This window comes from Kogia breviceps, chromosome X (genome assembly GCF_026419965.1).
Source record: "Kogia breviceps isolate mKogBre1 chromosome X, mKogBre1 haplotype 1, whole genome shotgun sequence".
Lineage (NCBI taxonomy): Eukaryota > Metazoa > Chordata > Mammalia > Artiodactyla > Physeteridae > Kogia > Kogia breviceps.
In genome coordinates, this window is record NC_081330.1 from 31141911 (window position 1) to 31159267 (window position 17357).

Here is a 17357-nt window from a genome sequence, read left to right on the forward strand (position 1 = left end):
AGCTCATCTTTCCCTTGTGAGTTTGCAGCTAAGTTGCATTAAAACATACATTATTTCTGTAATCTACTAAAGCAACAACTGACTGAGCACCTATCTACTAGGTCAGGTGCAATGCTAGGCTCTTACAGATTTTATTCATTTCAAAATCTCCAAGGTAAGTATTATTGATCCCATTTTACTGATGAGGAATCTGAGGCTAGAAGAGGTTTCCCCCAGGTGACATCATTCTCAAGTGGCAGAACCTGAATAAGAATGCAGATCTGCCTGACTATAACGCCTGTGCTCTTGCCAGGATATTATGCAGCATCCCTTACTTGGCATTATTGTGCTTGTCATCTTCTGTAAGATTGCCGCTCTTAACAAGGTCATAGTTTATGCAGCCTGGCTGGATGGCATCAATTAAATCCACAACTGCCAAACTGGAGCTGATCGTCTTGTCCTAGTGTAAAAAGACAATACGTCTGAGAATTTCAATGTGTACAAATTAACGTGGATTACCTATATAAAACTGCCAGAAGCAAAGTCCAGTGAATTAAAAAAGAATCACGCCATTGGCCCAACAATGATTCTCACTCACAAAGAAACCAAAAGCTAGCCTTCCAAATTATAGATACTTTTTAGAGCAAACAATGTTTAATAGTCAAACATGGAATTCTTACCTTAAAACTCTGAATGGAAGTTGATTTTCCAGCTTCACTCAGTGTTCTGTTCACCCAGCTTACAATGATGTCGTCATTAGCTTTCTGACCGTCTCCAAGATCTTCCAGGACATTGAGGGTATATCTAAAAGAAGCAGCAGAAGAAAAGGTCCTGATCTACTTCATGAGAAAAAATTCAATTAGAAAGATGCTTTATCTTTAATTTCTTCTCCTTAGGTTTAGATTTCATGGAAAGAGAGTTGCACTGTATAAAAAAAAAAAAAACCGAACGTTTCAAGTAGTAGTGGCTTGCCATTGAGCTGCCTTTTGCACTGGTGGGGGGAAGATTCTCAGTGCTTTAATGAGTAAGCCCAACAGTCTACTGCAGTCTCATTTTGTACTAGTCCAACCATGGTAAGGACTTAAAATAAGCTGTGCTTTGGCTGGTACCCAGTTATAATGAATGTTTTCAGCATTACAGTTAAGAGATCTTTCTCAAATGTATACATGGGGTATTCATAATTTTTGCTATTTTTATTCACCAACACTAAATGAGGCTCAAGTCTGTCTGTCAGGCTTCCTATGAAAAAAGGGAAATAGTCACAGTTCTGCTGCCTCACTTTCAAGAAGCCATCTCTCATTGGCCATCCAACATATATTCATTACTTAAGCTCACTTCAGAGTCTAAACACAGAAATTTTAAAGATGTAGTCATTGATACATTTGCTTAAAAATAATAAGGACTAGATCACAGACCTGTATTATAGTGAAGCTTAAACGGCTAAAATTGTGTACCATACCTTCTCATCAGCTGCCAGACTAAAGCTAAAGTCAGGGTTTGGTTCCCATCATTCAGGTCTTGCCCTCCAATGCCAACCAGGGAGAATTTGGCAGGATGCTTCCCTAATTCAACAGCATAGTTGCAGTTTTCTAGCTGCAAACACACAAAAGCAAATGCTTCAAAGGTTTTTCACTTGTTTAATCTGTATACGCACATGTGCACAAAACTAAGACACAGTTCCATTCCTTAAGAAGCTCAGAGCCAACGAGTTTCCCAAACAAAAGAAACAACTTAAAAGTCTGTAAGAAATATGTGCAGCAACCTAATTATCTACCTTTTTCATGTTGGCTCCAAGTTTTGGGTATGGAGGTTTATTCACCTTACTCCAGTCAACAGGAACTTTAATTCGTTCGTATAACTGTAAGATTACCAGGGCATCTTGCAGGTCACTAATGATTTAAAAAGAATTTGATCAATGCTTTCAGACAGCTGGGCCTATGTTTCCTTAAAAACAATAACACTACACTGTCAAACAAGATATATAAAACCATAGATAACACCCAAACTCCTGTTTTTTTTAATCAATCTGTGCTGAAAATAGAGCTAACACCATCCAATTCTCTTAAAAATATTTACTGAGAGCTTATTGTTTGAAAAGTACTGTTCTAGAAGCTGGGCACATAGGACAAAAATCCCTGGCCTTTAAAGTCAGAGAGAGAGAGAGAGAGAGAGAGAGAGAGAGAGAGAGAGAGAGAGAGAGAGAAGAAACAAGTATATGGATAATATGATTTGGGGTATATTTAATTGCTATGAAAAATTTAAAAAGAACGAGGTTAGGTATTAGGTAGTGGTAGGTGGTGGTCAAGATCTGAATCAGTGGCTTGAATATAGCAAAGGAATAACGCATTAGATGTGCAAAAGAATATTCCGGGCTGAGAGAACAGTGAGTACAAAGGCTTCAAGGCATCATGGATGGTCTGCTTAAGGCACTCTCTGGTCTCTGTTTCAAAATATAAAGTATCTGTTCCCTACGGTGTTAGAAAGACATTTATACATTCTTTCACTTAATGTTAATGATCATGTAAAGAAATAATCTGGGCTTTTGTGTATTTGGAAATGAAAATGGGAGTCACCACTCAACATTTTCCAATATAAGTAAAATGCTACAAACTAACATTTAGGAAAGATTTAGAGCTGTAATTATTTGTGTAGCATCCATTCATGATGTTCATAACTGTTTACAATAGCAGTAGGAAGGCTTACGCATAGAGATGGTTTACATGGGGATTAACACCAAGAGAGTTCATCCAGTTACGGAAGGTTCTTTCTTCACGAGTTTCTCCTATTAAAAATATTCACAATGTTTATATATTCATTAAATACCTTGTATATGTGCATATAACATCAACCCACATATAAGATTATTTTATTTCTTCTTTACAGATCTAGAGCTTTCTCTCCATTGTGAGTCTCTAAGCAGCCTCTCTAAATACATTCTCTCTAGATACACACTTCTTTTTTTTTTTTTTTTTTTTTTTTTTTGTGATACGCGGGCCTCTCACTGTTGCGGCATCTCCCATTGCGGAGCACAGGCTCCGGACGTGCAGGCTCAGCGGCCATGGCTCACGGGCGCAGCCGCTCCACGGCATGTGGGATCCTCCCGGACCGGGGCACGAACCCGTGTCCCCTGCATCGGCAGGCGGACTCTCAACCACTGCGCCACCAGGGAAGCCCCACACTTCTTTTTTAAACTGGATGAATTTATTTTAAAAGTAAAGAACACAAACTTATTAATAACCAGTTAAGCAATTTAGAGGTGTATGAAGTTTTTATAATCTCCTCCTCTGTCTAATCCTTCTCCAGTATCTCCCCAAATCCCCATACCTCTAAAGTAACTGGTGTTTATCAGTTTAGTTTTTATTTTAAAATTTTGTTAGGGTCATATCATATAAACCTCTATACTCATATTAATCTACATTTTCCCTCTACCCATTTAACAAATACTAAGCTACATATATGTACTCCTTTTACATGCCTATATTAGAGCAACAAATTATTTGAAACTTCAAAAGCATAAAATTAAAAGATTTTATAGTAATGATAGTAGACGTGCAATGAACTACTATTTACATTGGTTAATTTTTAAGTACCATACCTCATGCATATATAATCTGGCAAAGGTAAACTCTGCCTTTCCCGAACTTAAACGAACAATTACCATGCGTTATTATTATTTTTTGAGTAGGTTAAGTGTGAAAGGAACTGGGGCCAGTTTCAGTTAGTCTGACTGGAAGAATGAAACATAAATATTGTAAATTTATAAATTTTAGGCAAATGTGTGTAAAATTTCATGCATATAGGCATTTTTCTGGTGAGAGGTTTAAAAAGTGACCTAATTCTAAAATATTAAAATAAAACATTGGTTTACTAAGTGGCCTTAAACTAAGTGACCCTAGGCTAGCTTACTTTAAAAGTTCCCTTGTATCATTCCTTTCTATCAGCTGCCACTTTTTACTCAGCCCTTGGGACTACTTCTAGCAGACGGTTGCTAAAGGGGATAAGGAAACTTATTAAAGTCAAGATTATGAAATCACTGTGGCTTATGTATTTCTACTCTGTAGTCCCAAACATAATTTAAGAAACCTTTAGTTACCTTCTAATAGAGTCCAGTCAATATCCTGGTTTTCTGGCTTAGTTAGTGCCGGGTATTTATTAAACAGGTTAGCCACAAAGGCTAAGTTCAGTTTGGGGTTTCCACTGACGACATCAGCAGGGGTAACAAACTGTCTGCAACCTAATTTGTCTGCTTGTTGAAGCATGCTCTCAGCTCTCTTCAAATCATCTGTTTCCTGTTGAAGTAAAATAAGAAGACATTTTTTAAAAGACCATACTAAAAATATAGAAATGTTTTCCTACAATGATAGGCTGGGTATACAATTCTGTTTTGTCTTAGTCAATTTATGGTACTTATTGTTTTGAATGCAAAAAAAAAAAAAAAAAAAGTTGGCTGTGCAGTGCAGTACCTTGAAAATACCCTAGATGGCACCAGATCATATATCTAAGGACAGAATACAGTTAACTCAATTGAGATTACATCTCTCATGGCAAAATTCAAGAAAAAAGCAAAACCTGTTCAGATTTTTAAATTAAGCCCTAAAGAAGGTGTAAGGCTGAAAAAGATGATGGAATTATGAGAAAATATTTTAAAAATAATAATCAGGGATACCAGGTTCCGATAATTTTATTTCAGGGTTAAATTGCATATTTTAAATTGTAGTTTTTCTCTTCAACTATTTTTTGTTTGTTTTATTTTACTTTTCCACCCGGGAAGCAAAGTTGTCCATTTCTGTAAAAAAATACTGACTTTCAACTAATTCCTAGGACTCCTAACTTTTCTTCTTCTCCATTTTGCCTTTTTTTTCTTCTGGAAAGATGCATGCTGATCTCGAGTCATCTACGGTTTGGTGAAGATTTTTAAGTGATAGATCCGATGATTTCAGACCAATGTAAAAAGAGTTTCCCAGGTGCTCACCACTCCCACCTCCCACCAATAAAAGTTCCTCCTCCTGGAGCTGCAGGAGAAACAGTGGCTTTTGGATTATTGGTATCTAGTGACCTGCCCTCCAGACTGCTCTTGGCAGCTACAACAGACATCTCCACCCCAGTCTAGCCCAGGGCAAAAGTAGCTCTTCTGGAAAACAGTGTCACGTGAAAAGAAAAGGGATTTTATAACTGGGAGGAAAAAAGAGAGAAAGGGAACTTGAGGAATGTTACTTCTAAACCAGCACGGTGCATGCAGATTGTATATTTTGAGAGTCTTAACTGTCTTTAATGGGTGGTGGTATCTTTAGTTTTTTAATCTCCAGTGAGGTGCCTTGACTGTCGGGACTCCAGAACAATGTGTATTTATTGTGTTACGCTTCTCTGTTACCATCTGCAGAGCAATCAGTAACCACGAGCAGATGGGCAATTGAGTGGGATTCAGCCTTTCTTCAGGACTCTGTGAGCCTAGTGACTTCCTCTCACAGAGCCTATTTTATTTCTTGTAACCCATCAGTTGTTACTTTAATGCCTCTGGTTTATGCTATTTACCATCTTTATTTTAAAATCCCTTATTTATTGATCATCTTGGCATTCCTAAACAAAAAGCATTGATAATACTGGAAAAGAAGGAAGCTTTAAAATTGCCCCAAATTTAAAAAATTCAAATAGTTAAATATATTGTAGAATAGTGAAACAAAAAAAATCAAATAAAAAATATACATATGCAAAAAAGAACTTCAGCCCATACCTCACACATCATATTCAAAATTAACACCAAACACACACACACACAAATGTATAAACCCAACACTATAAATCTAAAACCCAAATGTAAAACCCCAAACTATAAAACCTCTAGGAGAAAACATAAGGAGAAATGCTTGTGACCTTGTGTTAGGCTAAAAGTTCTTGGATACAACGCCAAAAGCATGATTCGTAAGAGAAAAAAATAACTAAATCTGACTTTGTCAAAATTAACAACGTCTGTTCTTTGAAAAACACTGGGACTAAATATTTGCAAATCACATATCCAATAAAGGACTTGTATTCAAAATATGTAAAACACTCAAAACTTGACAAGAAGAAAACAAACAATGCAATTAAAATGGGTAAAGTGTTTAAACAAAGATATATGGATGGCAAATAACTACGTGAAAAGATGTTCAACGTCACTTGTCATTAGGGAAATGCAAATTAAAATCACAATGAGACACCTCTACACCTGTTAAAATGATTCATGTTTAACCACACTAAGGTGTCAGTGAGCATGTGGACGTACTGGTACTTTCACGCACTGCTGGCGGCAATGTGCAAAGGTACAACCACTTTGGAAAGCAACTTGGCAGCTGCCTAAAAAAGTTAAACACACACATACCATACTACCCAGCCATTCCACTCCTAGGTATTTACCCAAGATAAATGAATGCGTATATCCCTACGAAGACTTGTATATGAATGTTCAGAGCAGCTGTATTTGTAATAGCCCCAAACTGGAAACAATCCAAATGTTCATCAACAGGTGAATGGATAACAAATTACAGTCTATCCATTCACTGGACTATTATTCAGCAATAAAATAGGAATGAATTTATGATACATGCAACAACATAGATGAATCTCAAAATAATTATGCTGAGTGAAAGAAGCTAGATAAAATAAGAATACATACTGTATGATTCCATAAAATTCTCAAAAATTCAAACTAAACTAAAAGAAAGCAAATCAGTGGTTGCCTGGGATGGAGGAGTATGGGGGTAGGGAGGGATTACAAAGGATCATGAGGAAACTTGATATGGTGATGGATATATATATCCCCCTAAAGAAGATGTAAGACTGAAAAAGATGAAGGACACTGAAAGACAAGGGGAAAAGCAAGAGGAAAGGCTCAGAGGTAAAATGAGTGTGTGTGTGGTGGGTACAGAGTAGTGGGAAATTGCACTGGCCAGAGGAGATGGAGCAAGATGGTATAGCGGGGCCTTACATGATCAGCAGAACATTTTGGATTCAACTCTAGAGTCAATGGGGAAACCTTGAAGGATTCTGAGGAGGTAAGAGACAATGAAGGGAGTGCTTTAAGATCAACTAGGGAGGAGTGACTAGAGAAGAGCTGTACCAGAATCAGAATCAGTATACTGGTGCCATCTACCCAGGCATAAAATCACCTGGCTAGCCATCCCAGACAGCTCCCTTAGTGCACAAGAGGGCGCCTCATTCGTGTCAAGAGTGACCTGAACTGAAGAATTTCACAGTTAAAAACAGACAGAAATATAAGCACTACAAGTCAGTTACAAATTCAGTTGTGATAAGGGCAGCATAAATGGGTTAGCCAGTGTAATCCACTCAATCCTACTGTGAAATATGCTAGAAATGTGGATTTTTAAAAACCAGTAGAATACATTCCATATCTAATGAATACTAACAACAACAGGATCCTAGAAAGTTGGGACTAAATAGTCTAAGCCAACTCTTTACTTCATGTATGAACGAAGTGAAATCCAACTTCGGGAAGGAACTTGTCCAAGGTCATTGAACTAATAAGTGATGTAATCAGGGAACGTGTTCCGTGACAGTAATTCCCCAAACTGGATTTCAGGGATCAGGAGTTTGTAAACATATTCACATTACTCTCAACGCAGGAATATTACAGATGCATATATGAATATGTAGTCATTAAATCTATCACTGTGATTGTAATCCAAATACTTGGAAAAGGTTAGTCTCTAGTGCTTATTTTCCCACACTTGCTTTGAATATTTTATGCCATCCACATGAACCAATGCCACCATAATTACAGAACTCACTAATAAACTATTAACATAAATCAAAGCGTCTTTCTGCCTCTGAATTACACCTACAGTAATACATTTTAAAATAATGCTTAAAATTGTCAATACCACAACATGCAATTATAAAAATTCTTGTTATTTATAAGAAATTGACAACAACTTTGTAAGCTTGTAGAATTCAAAAGAACACCTATACTTACATTGAAACCTGACATGTTAATATCTATCCGTGGTTCACCTTCCTTTTGTCCTTTTGGTGCAATTTGATTGAGAAGATGAAAATAGGCTTTGGAATCCTACAAATCAATTGAAAATGTCAGTGAGGTCACATTTACAAAGAATGAATGTATACTATTGTCCCATGTTTGGAAGGATACTTGCATTGGATTTTGTGAGAATGTACGACACAAATCTCTATCTTCTAATTTAACAGCTCCTTTCCCCAGAAAAATCCACTTATCTGGCCTTAGGTCTGCCTTGAATATGGATGAACTGGATTTTGTCATGACTTTACAATTTATTGAAGTCATCAATACAATAATGCTAGTAAACACATAACTAGTTCTGTACCTTCACTGAGTTACTGAAGTCAATAAGCTTGATAGATAAAACAAGCAAGAGAAAAAAGTAGGACAGGAGAAATCCAGGAAGCATAGGGAAAGAAAAAATAAACAGGTTACATCATTACAAAGCACAATATGTACATACCATAAGGTATGGAGAAGAGCTTAGCTGTGTTAAAGATGTATTTAAATGACAAAAATTTTAAAATGAGTAACACTTGAGGTGGTGAAATAACATTAAACCCTTAATTATCTGAATATATTTAACCAAACAAGCTTCTCTTTGCTTTAAGCCCCTGAACTCTTTCGTCACTTGAACACTTTGACTTGGAATCCCAATACCTAAAACAGAATGGCATTGCTCATACGGGGTGTGCGCTGGGTGAATTCACGCTGTGTGGACACTGCACAGAACAAAACGTTGAAAACCACTGTACCAAGTGCAAACGCTTATGAGGGTCTTCAACACACATGTGAAATTGTACCAGAGGACAGAAACTGGAGTGAAGATTCCTTAATCATGTTATATGTGAAGATCACCTTCCCAGCTATGATAGTTTTCTATTACTGGGTCTTGACAGTCCAGACAGATTATAAAGGAATGTTTCTTGTGGTAAACTCTATGGATTATGTGCATCCTAATCACCTGGAGAAGTTGTTCAATATGGAGGTTGCTGGATCCAACCTCAGACCTACCAAGCACAGATCTCTGGGAGCTGCCCAGAGAGCTGCATCTTAAATGAGCCACCCCAACAAGTTGGATACACTCTCCAGAAACGATTCTAAGACTGGGGAGAATCAGGTGAGTGAAAGCCACTTCAGAGCAATTCATGGAATGCAAACCCAGATCATACCATTAGTGGGCATAGGGGTTATCTCCTTCCAAGGAGTAGTGCATTACAGTTGTGAAAGTGCCTTCGCTTACAATTACCTACTAAAGGTGCAGAAACAATTCGTAATCTAATCCTATGTACTTGAGAAAGACAGGTAAAGAGCAGACCCCATAGAGTCTGTACTTACTACCCTGAAAAGCGGCTGTACAGGTGAAAATGTGAACTTGAACATACATTACCTAACAATCCTCTGCTTTTAAAAAATATTCAAAGCAGAATCTTTTTTAAAAAAATATTCATTTGTAAATAGGATTCCCTTTTATACATTTAAATTATGTGCTCCGAACATAAAATACATTTATGAATGGTTTTCGGGAACATATCTAATGTGTAAAGCAAAATATAGCTGGCTAAGCATGTTGCATATATTAAAAGACAACGTGGGGTCAGTTGGTTTTATAATTTGGGGGCCATTCTTAATTTTCACTGATGAAATCAGTAATGCAAATATATCCCATTGGGCTTCCCTGGTGGCGCAGTGGTTGAGAATCCGCCTGCCGATGCAGGAGACACGGGTTCGTGCCCTGGTCCGGGAAGATCCCACATGCCGCGGAGCAACTAAGCCCGTGAGCCATGGCCGCTGAGCCTGTGCGTCCGGAGCCTGTGCTCCGCAACGGGAGAGGCCACAACAGTGAGAGGCCCGCATACCGAAAAAAAAAAAAAAAAAATATATATATCCCATTACTTTCTCTCACCACTGAATAAACTGATGTGGTCACAGACTATTTTCATAGCCCTACTGGCCAGTGACATCTGGTGAAGATCCTTGAGTTTGTTCCCTGTGTTCCAACAGCTGGATTTTGGAGAGTCGAGTTGGTTAATGAGAATGCCAAGATATCTGCTGTGGTGATTTTGGCCCTCTCTCCCCGAGATGCCAGAGGCAACGTGTGGTAAATGAATGCTACCGATGTCTCCCGCCCTTGCGAGTTTTCCCTAGTGCTTATGCTGAGCAGTGAGTGCCAAAATTCAACTCAACGTAAGATATCTTTGTGGGTCTTCTATGTGCCAGGTGTTGTGTTAGAGGTGAGCTTTAGTAGGAGGGCAGTAATGCAAGGGTGGGGGCTGAGGTAGGAGACACAGACATAAATAAAAGTATGTTAACTACCCTCAAGAACTCAGCGCCTGAAGGAGGGAGCACATGACAGAAGGGGACAGGGAATCCTGAGACCCTTTCTCTTCGAGGTCTTTACTAACAGGTACACTGAGGCCTGGGAAAGGCAGTTAGCAACAGAAGAGTCATGAGTGCCTGTCCTTTCGTACTCCATGTTGAACAGTAGGTAGAACAGAAAATGTTAGGACTATAATACAATACTTTTTACCCCTTTCCGCAAAATGAAAGCTAGTGCTCCTTACTTGGCTCCATCTCTCTACTGAAATCTACCGTCAGGGCCAAGAGGCAACAAGGCTGGGTGATAAACTCATAGGAATGACCCCTCCTTTAAGTTGGCATGAAATCTCCCGAGTCATTATATTCCCCCAAAGTGTCGGCAACTGCACGGTTACCTTGATGTCAGCACTAAAATTGTTGATTTTCTGCCAGCCTGAGTTTTCCAAATGAAAGTTTGCCCATCTAAGCAGAAGCTCTTCTGGAGATAATTTCATAAGCTCCTCCAAGGTCTCACCGTCTCGAAGTAAAGCAGCCAAGGCTATAAGGAAAAAACCCACAACCAATATATTCCATGTAACAGTTATTACAAGTTTATTGAGTCTTTTGACATTCTCTTAAGTAAGTAACAGAGGTACTAAAAGTACTGTGACCTAGTGCCTGGTTTTCAGGTACTCACAGTCTAATAACAAAGATAAATAAAAGTAGATAATTATGATACAGATAGAAACACTGTATTATGAGAATACACAGCAAATATATAACATATTCTTTATTATTCTTCACATTCCAAATACCAAATAAGTTCTAGCTGCTTTTAAGTTGAACATTTTCACATTATGTCATGTATTTACATAAATTGTTCTTAAATAAGATTAAAATCAGAGACTTGGGGGAGTATGTTTAAAATTTTGGAGCCTTTTACTTAACCTTTTGATTAAACGAGTATACAAACCCTATGGTATTTATATTTAAGTATAAATAACTCTTGAAGTGTTAAACCTATTTTTAAAGGAATAGAATTCAACTTTACATTTTCTACAGCATCTAACATGTAAAGGCTGCTCAATAATTTTTTGTTGTTGAATTGAACACCTAGGAGAAGCCAAGGGTTTTTTGATAAATATTCCCAGAGGTAAGAGGTAGAAGCTTGGGTGTCTGTACAGAGCACTGTCTAAATTCAAGCACTGTTTTATGAAGAAGTTGTGTAGTCCTTATGCAATAATTACCTCCCATAAGATAAAAGGAGATTTATATATTGAACAAGAAGACTGAAACTGCCTGACTTCCAAAGAGGTCTAAGCGATACCTCTAACAGGCAAATTTCAACTTTCATGGACTCTGCTTCATGCCATGTCACTCTGGCACTGAGGGATTTAAGCAAGGGCAGAGGCAACATTCTTACTTGTACAGAAGCCGCCTCCTGCTCCCCATCTCCAAGTCAAAGGCTGGAAAGGATTAAACAGCCTGATATCTATGCACCTGAGACCTTGTCAAAGATAAATCATTTGATTTATTACATGAGCCAATGTAACTTAATTTTGTTGTCTTCCTTTCCTTTTCAATGGACTTCAACTTCTTTAACATGACAAACACTGCTCTGAAGAGGCCAGCAATTAGAAAAATTTTATTTGTTTAAATATAGGCCCCTTTGAGTGGATTGAAAGTGTAAGTGTAATAAAGTCTTGGATAAATGTGCAAAATAAGACTGTTGACAGGCATTGTGAGACCCTGAAATACTGAGAACCCCCAGTATATATTCTTCCCCCAAAGTAACTGAGGATTGATATGGCGATTTCCAGAAGAAAATGTGAATATTTGGAATGATGCTTAATATTTTAAACTTCAAAAGGAGAGGATAATGTAGTACTTCCGAGCACCCCAGGACAATTGTATTGCATATGCTTATACATCCTTGAAGTCTATGATGTGATATCAAAACCTATCCTGTAAGAATGATGCTTCTGCTAATTCAGGAAACACAAGACCACCAGGGGCAATTTAGAATAGCTTTGAAGAGGCCTAAATCTATGATAGAATAGAAAAGGTTGGAAAATAATAGGAGATGGTGTGCAGCAGTGGAGCTGAGGGTGGTGATGGGGTGGGGACTGTGTGGTCAGAGCAGAAAAGAATACATATCAAGTTTGGGGACTTTGGGCAAGTTCCTTATACTCTCTGTGCTTTCGTGCCTTTATTGTGAAATGAATTCTAAAGTGCCAGACAAATGTTAATTACTACTAAAGAAGATAGTTATAATTAGGCTGTTTTCCTGAATAACACTATAACATTACCTTATGTTTAATTCTAGTTATCATCTAATCACCTCAATTAACTGAAAGCATGACAGTCTGCATGACTAGAAAAAAATAACCAATAAACGACTTTCAAAATTATGACTGTGTTCCATTACCTTCATTCCTGCTTAATTCAATGTCAGCAAACAAACCGATCTTAATGATCTGCCAAAGCAGTCCCAAAACCAGATGAGGTTTCCCAGCCCGCAAATCTTCTGCACCAATGTTCACAACGTGACACCCAATGGCAGAAGCAGAGTTCAGTGCCAAGTTCAAGTTTTCCTGCAAGACAGCCAATTTACAACACTTGCTTCTTGACCTTTCTGGTTTTTTGTAGGCTATTTCTCCCTACACTGAAAATAACACTCAGCAAGGAAATTATGTCTTAATTTTACCCATACGTGATCCACAGAAAGCAATATCCAGGCTTTGGTGTTAAAAGCATAGCTAGGGACTTCCCTGGTGGTCCAGTGGGTAAGACTCCACACTCCCAATGTAGGGGGCCCGGGTTTGACCCCTGGTTGAGGAACTAGATCCCACATGCATGCCACAACTAAGAAACCCACGTGCCACAACTAAACATGCCTCAATGAAGATCCTACGTGCCGCAACTAAGACCTGGTGCCGCCTAAATAAATAAATAAATATATATTTTTTAAAAGCATAGCTAAAACAAATCTAGCCTCATTGTTATTGTCTTTTTCAGATTTACAGGGGAAGTTAACTCGGTATTTTTATTTGGTCCCTTCTTAAGGACACTGACACTAAAGGGAAAGGCTGAGTTACTAGAGTAAGTATATCCATATGGGTTAAGTGTCGTATTTCTAAAAATGCCTAAATGAGAGGTCTATTGAATACATCTGAGAGTTCTAGAAGTTCTCAATCTCCACATCCCAAGAGATGCTCTTGCCTGAGGGAATTTTGCTATCTAACAGTCTAATACTCACTAAATGGAAAATAAAAGCCCTTTGTTCTTTAAGCACGCTAATTAATTAAGAGCTTAAATGTTTTTGCTTATTTCTGTATGTTTGAACACAAAATGTAATGAAAATAACACAGGGCTTTGCAGTTAGACCTGGATTTGAACTTTATTTCCAGCAGTAATGTCAGTACAGCTCAGAAACCTTTCTGAGTCTCAGTTTCTCTTTTCTATGAAATCTGGAAAATAATCCTCAACTGAGACTTGTTATAAGAATTAAATGAGAAGATGAAAAGTGCAGAGCCTATGGTCTGTAGAACAGGTCCTCAAATAGTAGTTTCATGGAAGGAGGGGAGAATGGTGCATACCTGAATGATGAAGGGTGTAAGTTTCTTCTTGTTGATTGCTCTCTCATCAATTGTATCAGGAACTGAAAGGTTGATCATTTTACTGAAACAAATTTTGAAATGAGTTGACTTATTTTAAAATATCTTTAGTATACACAAATACTGTAAGGCTTATTATAACATGTCTCTCATGTAATCTGAAAAAAAATGCAACATATGACTTGTATCATGTTGATCTCAAAAAACTATACATATAAAAATGCAAATAAAAATGACCAAAGTATTTACAGTAGTTGAGTGTTTCTGAGTTGGGCATTAGGGCATACTGTCTTATTTAATTTTTTGTAACTTCCACATTCTTTTAGAGGAATGAATTACTCGGATACTAAAAAAAAATTTATTGAATAAATGTTAAAAACTGATAATATTGCACACTGAAACTGAATCTCTCTTCTACATTATACAACGTACAATTAAAATGACCATTTATCTACAAAGAGGTAAAATTAGTTAAAGCATGAGATTCTTTCATTCACCAAATACTTATTGAGTGCCTACATGATGTACCAGGTACTATATTTGGTGCTGGAAATACAGTGATAATACAGAGAGAAAGAAAAGTTATATTAAGTAGGTTAGAATCTGACTTAGGAAGAATCTCATTTGGTAAAATTTGGAGTTAGACTCTAACATTTTATGTTTTTTTTTTTTTTTTTTTTTTTTTTTGCGGTACACGGGCCTCTCACTGTTGTGGCCTCTCCCGCTGTGGAGCACAGGCTCCGGACGCGCAGGCTCAGCGGCCATGGCCCACGGGCCCAGCCGCCCCGCGGCATGTGGGATCCTCCCGGACCAGGGCACGAACCCGTGTCCCCTGCATCGGCAGGCGGACTCCCAACCACTGCGCCACCAGGGAAGCCCAAGACTCTAACATTTTAGATGTTTATAATACTGCCCTAAAACAAGTTATTCTGCATAGGGAAAACCATGCTTCTTTCCATGCAAAATTTAAATATTAAATAAATAGTACCATATGAGTCTCTATATTAAAACATGTCGGGAATATCTCTTTACAGCCTATAAGTGGCAAGTAAGGGGATATTTCACATTTTTTAAATCAGCTTTTCAAACAACCAAAATGATCTTATTGAAAGAAAAAAGAATTTTATATACTGTACACTGTCATCAGAAATATACCCATTGCACTATTCTAAGTGCTCTATATATAGTCACTTAAAGCTCACAACAGCCCTGTGAGGCAAGTACAATAATGTGGGGATCATAATGGATGGATCCTGAAATGCAAAGTGGTCAAGTACCTTTGATTTATTAAAAAAATTCTTCCCCATTATGGTTTATTACAGGATATCAAATATAGTTCCCTGTGCTATATGGTAGGACCTTATTGTTTATTTTATATATAGTGTGTATCTGCTAATGCAAAAAACTCCTAATTTATCTCTTTCTCCCCCTTTCCCCTTTGGTAACCATAAGTTTATTTTCTATGTCTGTGAGTCTGTTTCTATTTTGTAAATAAGTTCATTTGTATCATATTTTTCAGATTCCACATATAAGTGATATCATGTGGTATTTGACTTTCTCTTTCTGACTTACTTCACTCAGTATGACAATCTCTAGGTCCATCCATGTTGCTGCAAATGGCATAATTTCATTCTTTTTTAGGGCTGAGTAGTATTCCATTGTGTATATGTACTACATCTTCTGTATCCATTCCTCTGTTGATGGACATTTAGGTTGCTTCCATGTCTTGGCTATTGTAAATAGTGCTGCTGTGAACATTGGGGTGCATGTATCTTTTTTTTTTTTTTTTTTTTTTTTTTTTTGCGGTATGCGGGCCTCTCACTGTTGTGGCCTCTCCCGTTGCGGGGCACAGGCTCCGGACGCACAGGCCTAGCGGCCATGGCTCACGGGCTTAGTTGCTCCGCGGCATGTGGGATCTTCCCGGACCAGGGCACGAACCCGTGTCTCCTGCATCGGCAGGCGGATTCTCAACCACTGCGCCACCAGGGAAGCCCGCATGTATCTTTTTGACTTACGGTTTTCTCCAGACATATGCCCAGGAGTGGGATTGCTGGATCATATGGCAACTCTATTTTTAGTTTCTTAAGGAACCTCCATAGTATTTTCCATAGTGGCTGTACCAATTTACATTCCCACCAACAGTGTAGGAAGGTTCAAAGGGGTCAGTATCTTGATTGCAGCTATTGATACATAGCTACTGAGTGGCAGAGCCTGAATAGGAACTGGGCAGATTGATTATGGAGCATGCTCTTAACCACTGTATGCCACTGCCTCAAAAAAGAGTTGCATTCACTGACAAACTGTTGATAATCTTATATCATTTCTGCCAAGACACTGTTGGGTCTGGGGCAGCAGGAGTGATGAATGCATTTTTCAGAAATAAGTAATTGGAGAGTGAAAAGTGATGAGTGGCCTGTTTTTCTCATTTGGAACCTATGGTACTTGAGAATAAAGAGATGCTGACATAAAAAGTTCAAATAGGGGCTTCCCTGGTGGCGCAGTGGTTGAGAGTCCACCTGTCGATGCAGGGGACACGGGTTCGTGCCCCGGTCTGGGAAGATCCCACATGCCGCGGAGCGGCTGGGCCCGTGAGCCCTGGCCGCTGAGCCTGCGTGTCCGGAGCCTGTGCTCCGCAACGGGAGAGGCCACAACGGTGAGAGGCCCACATACCGCAAAAAAAAAAAAAAAAAAAAAAGTTCAACTAAGTTGTAATGTTTAGCTTACTCAGTGATGAGAAGAAATTGGAAGCCGAGAGCTTCTCTAGGAAGAGGTCTCTGGTCTAAATGACTGAGTTTTAGATTCACCTTTGGTTGTACTTTCACGGACAGACCTAGAGATGAAATAGGCAGAACCTAGACAGTTTTCAATTCTAGCTATTCCCCGAGATGAATCCGTCAAGCATCCAGAAACAACTATGTCAATTACATGGAAGACTATTTTTTGAAATCTTACCAAAGCACAATTCCATCACCAACAGCTTTGAACAGGTCATCGGTATTTGGGTTCATTGGTATGACATGTCGGCAATCTGGATCATTTTCCAAAGCTTTGTTTATCCAGTTAACGAAAGCATATTTTTCTTCCTCTAAAATTATGTGGAATAAGAAGACATTAGTCCATACTCTAGGTTAAATATTTGACTCTAAAGCCCGAAATAGTTGTTCAGGAGAGCTGCACGTTAATGTATCACAAGCCTGTTGTTATCCTCGTTGGAAACCCAGACAAGGGAATGCAACACAGTTGGCTATTAGGAGCTATAAAATAAACAAAAAGAATAGAGCAGGGTTAACTGATCCTTAGAAGTTAGTTACAAAATTCTTAAAAAATTCTAGTTATATTACTGTAGGGCTCTGCTGTAATAAAGCCTATCTGTGCATGTATTGTATCACAGCTCTTACAAGCTAACAAAGCTGTACAATAAATACCTGTAATGCTTTTATGGGAAGTAT

General features: G+C 38.2%; 1 protein-coding gene across 15 annotated transcripts in view; it reads right to left on the bottom strand.

Moving 5' to 3' along the window:
- PLS3 (plastin 3) overlaps window positions 1–17357 on the bottom strand; it is a 241895-nt gene that overhangs the window by 2568 nt on the left and 221970 nt on the right. For 8 of the 15 annotated variants that reach the window (XM_067023577.1, XM_059049669.2, XM_067023574.1 and 5 more), the window contains exons 5-15: window positions 16861–16993; window positions 13891–13972; window positions 12720–12885; window positions 10708–10850; window positions 7949–8044; window positions 4073–4268; window positions 2683–2761; window positions 1754–1868; window positions 1439–1572; window positions 660–783; window positions 315–439 (exon numbers count right to left, since the gene is read on the bottom strand). In XM_067023577.1, the coding sequence (XP_066879678.1) occupies window positions 315–439; window positions 660–783; window positions 1439–1572; window positions 1754–1868; window positions 2683–2761; window positions 4073–4268; window positions 7949–8044; window positions 10708–10850; window positions 12720–12885; window positions 13891–13972; window positions 16861–16993 (1393 nt within the window). Of the gene's footprint in view, window positions 1–314; window positions 440–659; window positions 784–1438; window positions 1573–1753; window positions 1869–2682; window positions 2762–4072; window positions 4269–7948; window positions 8045–8318; window positions 8346–10707; window positions 10851–12719; window positions 12886–13890; window positions 13973–16860; window positions 16994–17357 lie in introns of all 15 variants that reach the window. The other 7 variants (XM_067023569.1, XM_067023570.1, XM_067023567.1 and 4 more) reach the window with 1 other exon arrangement.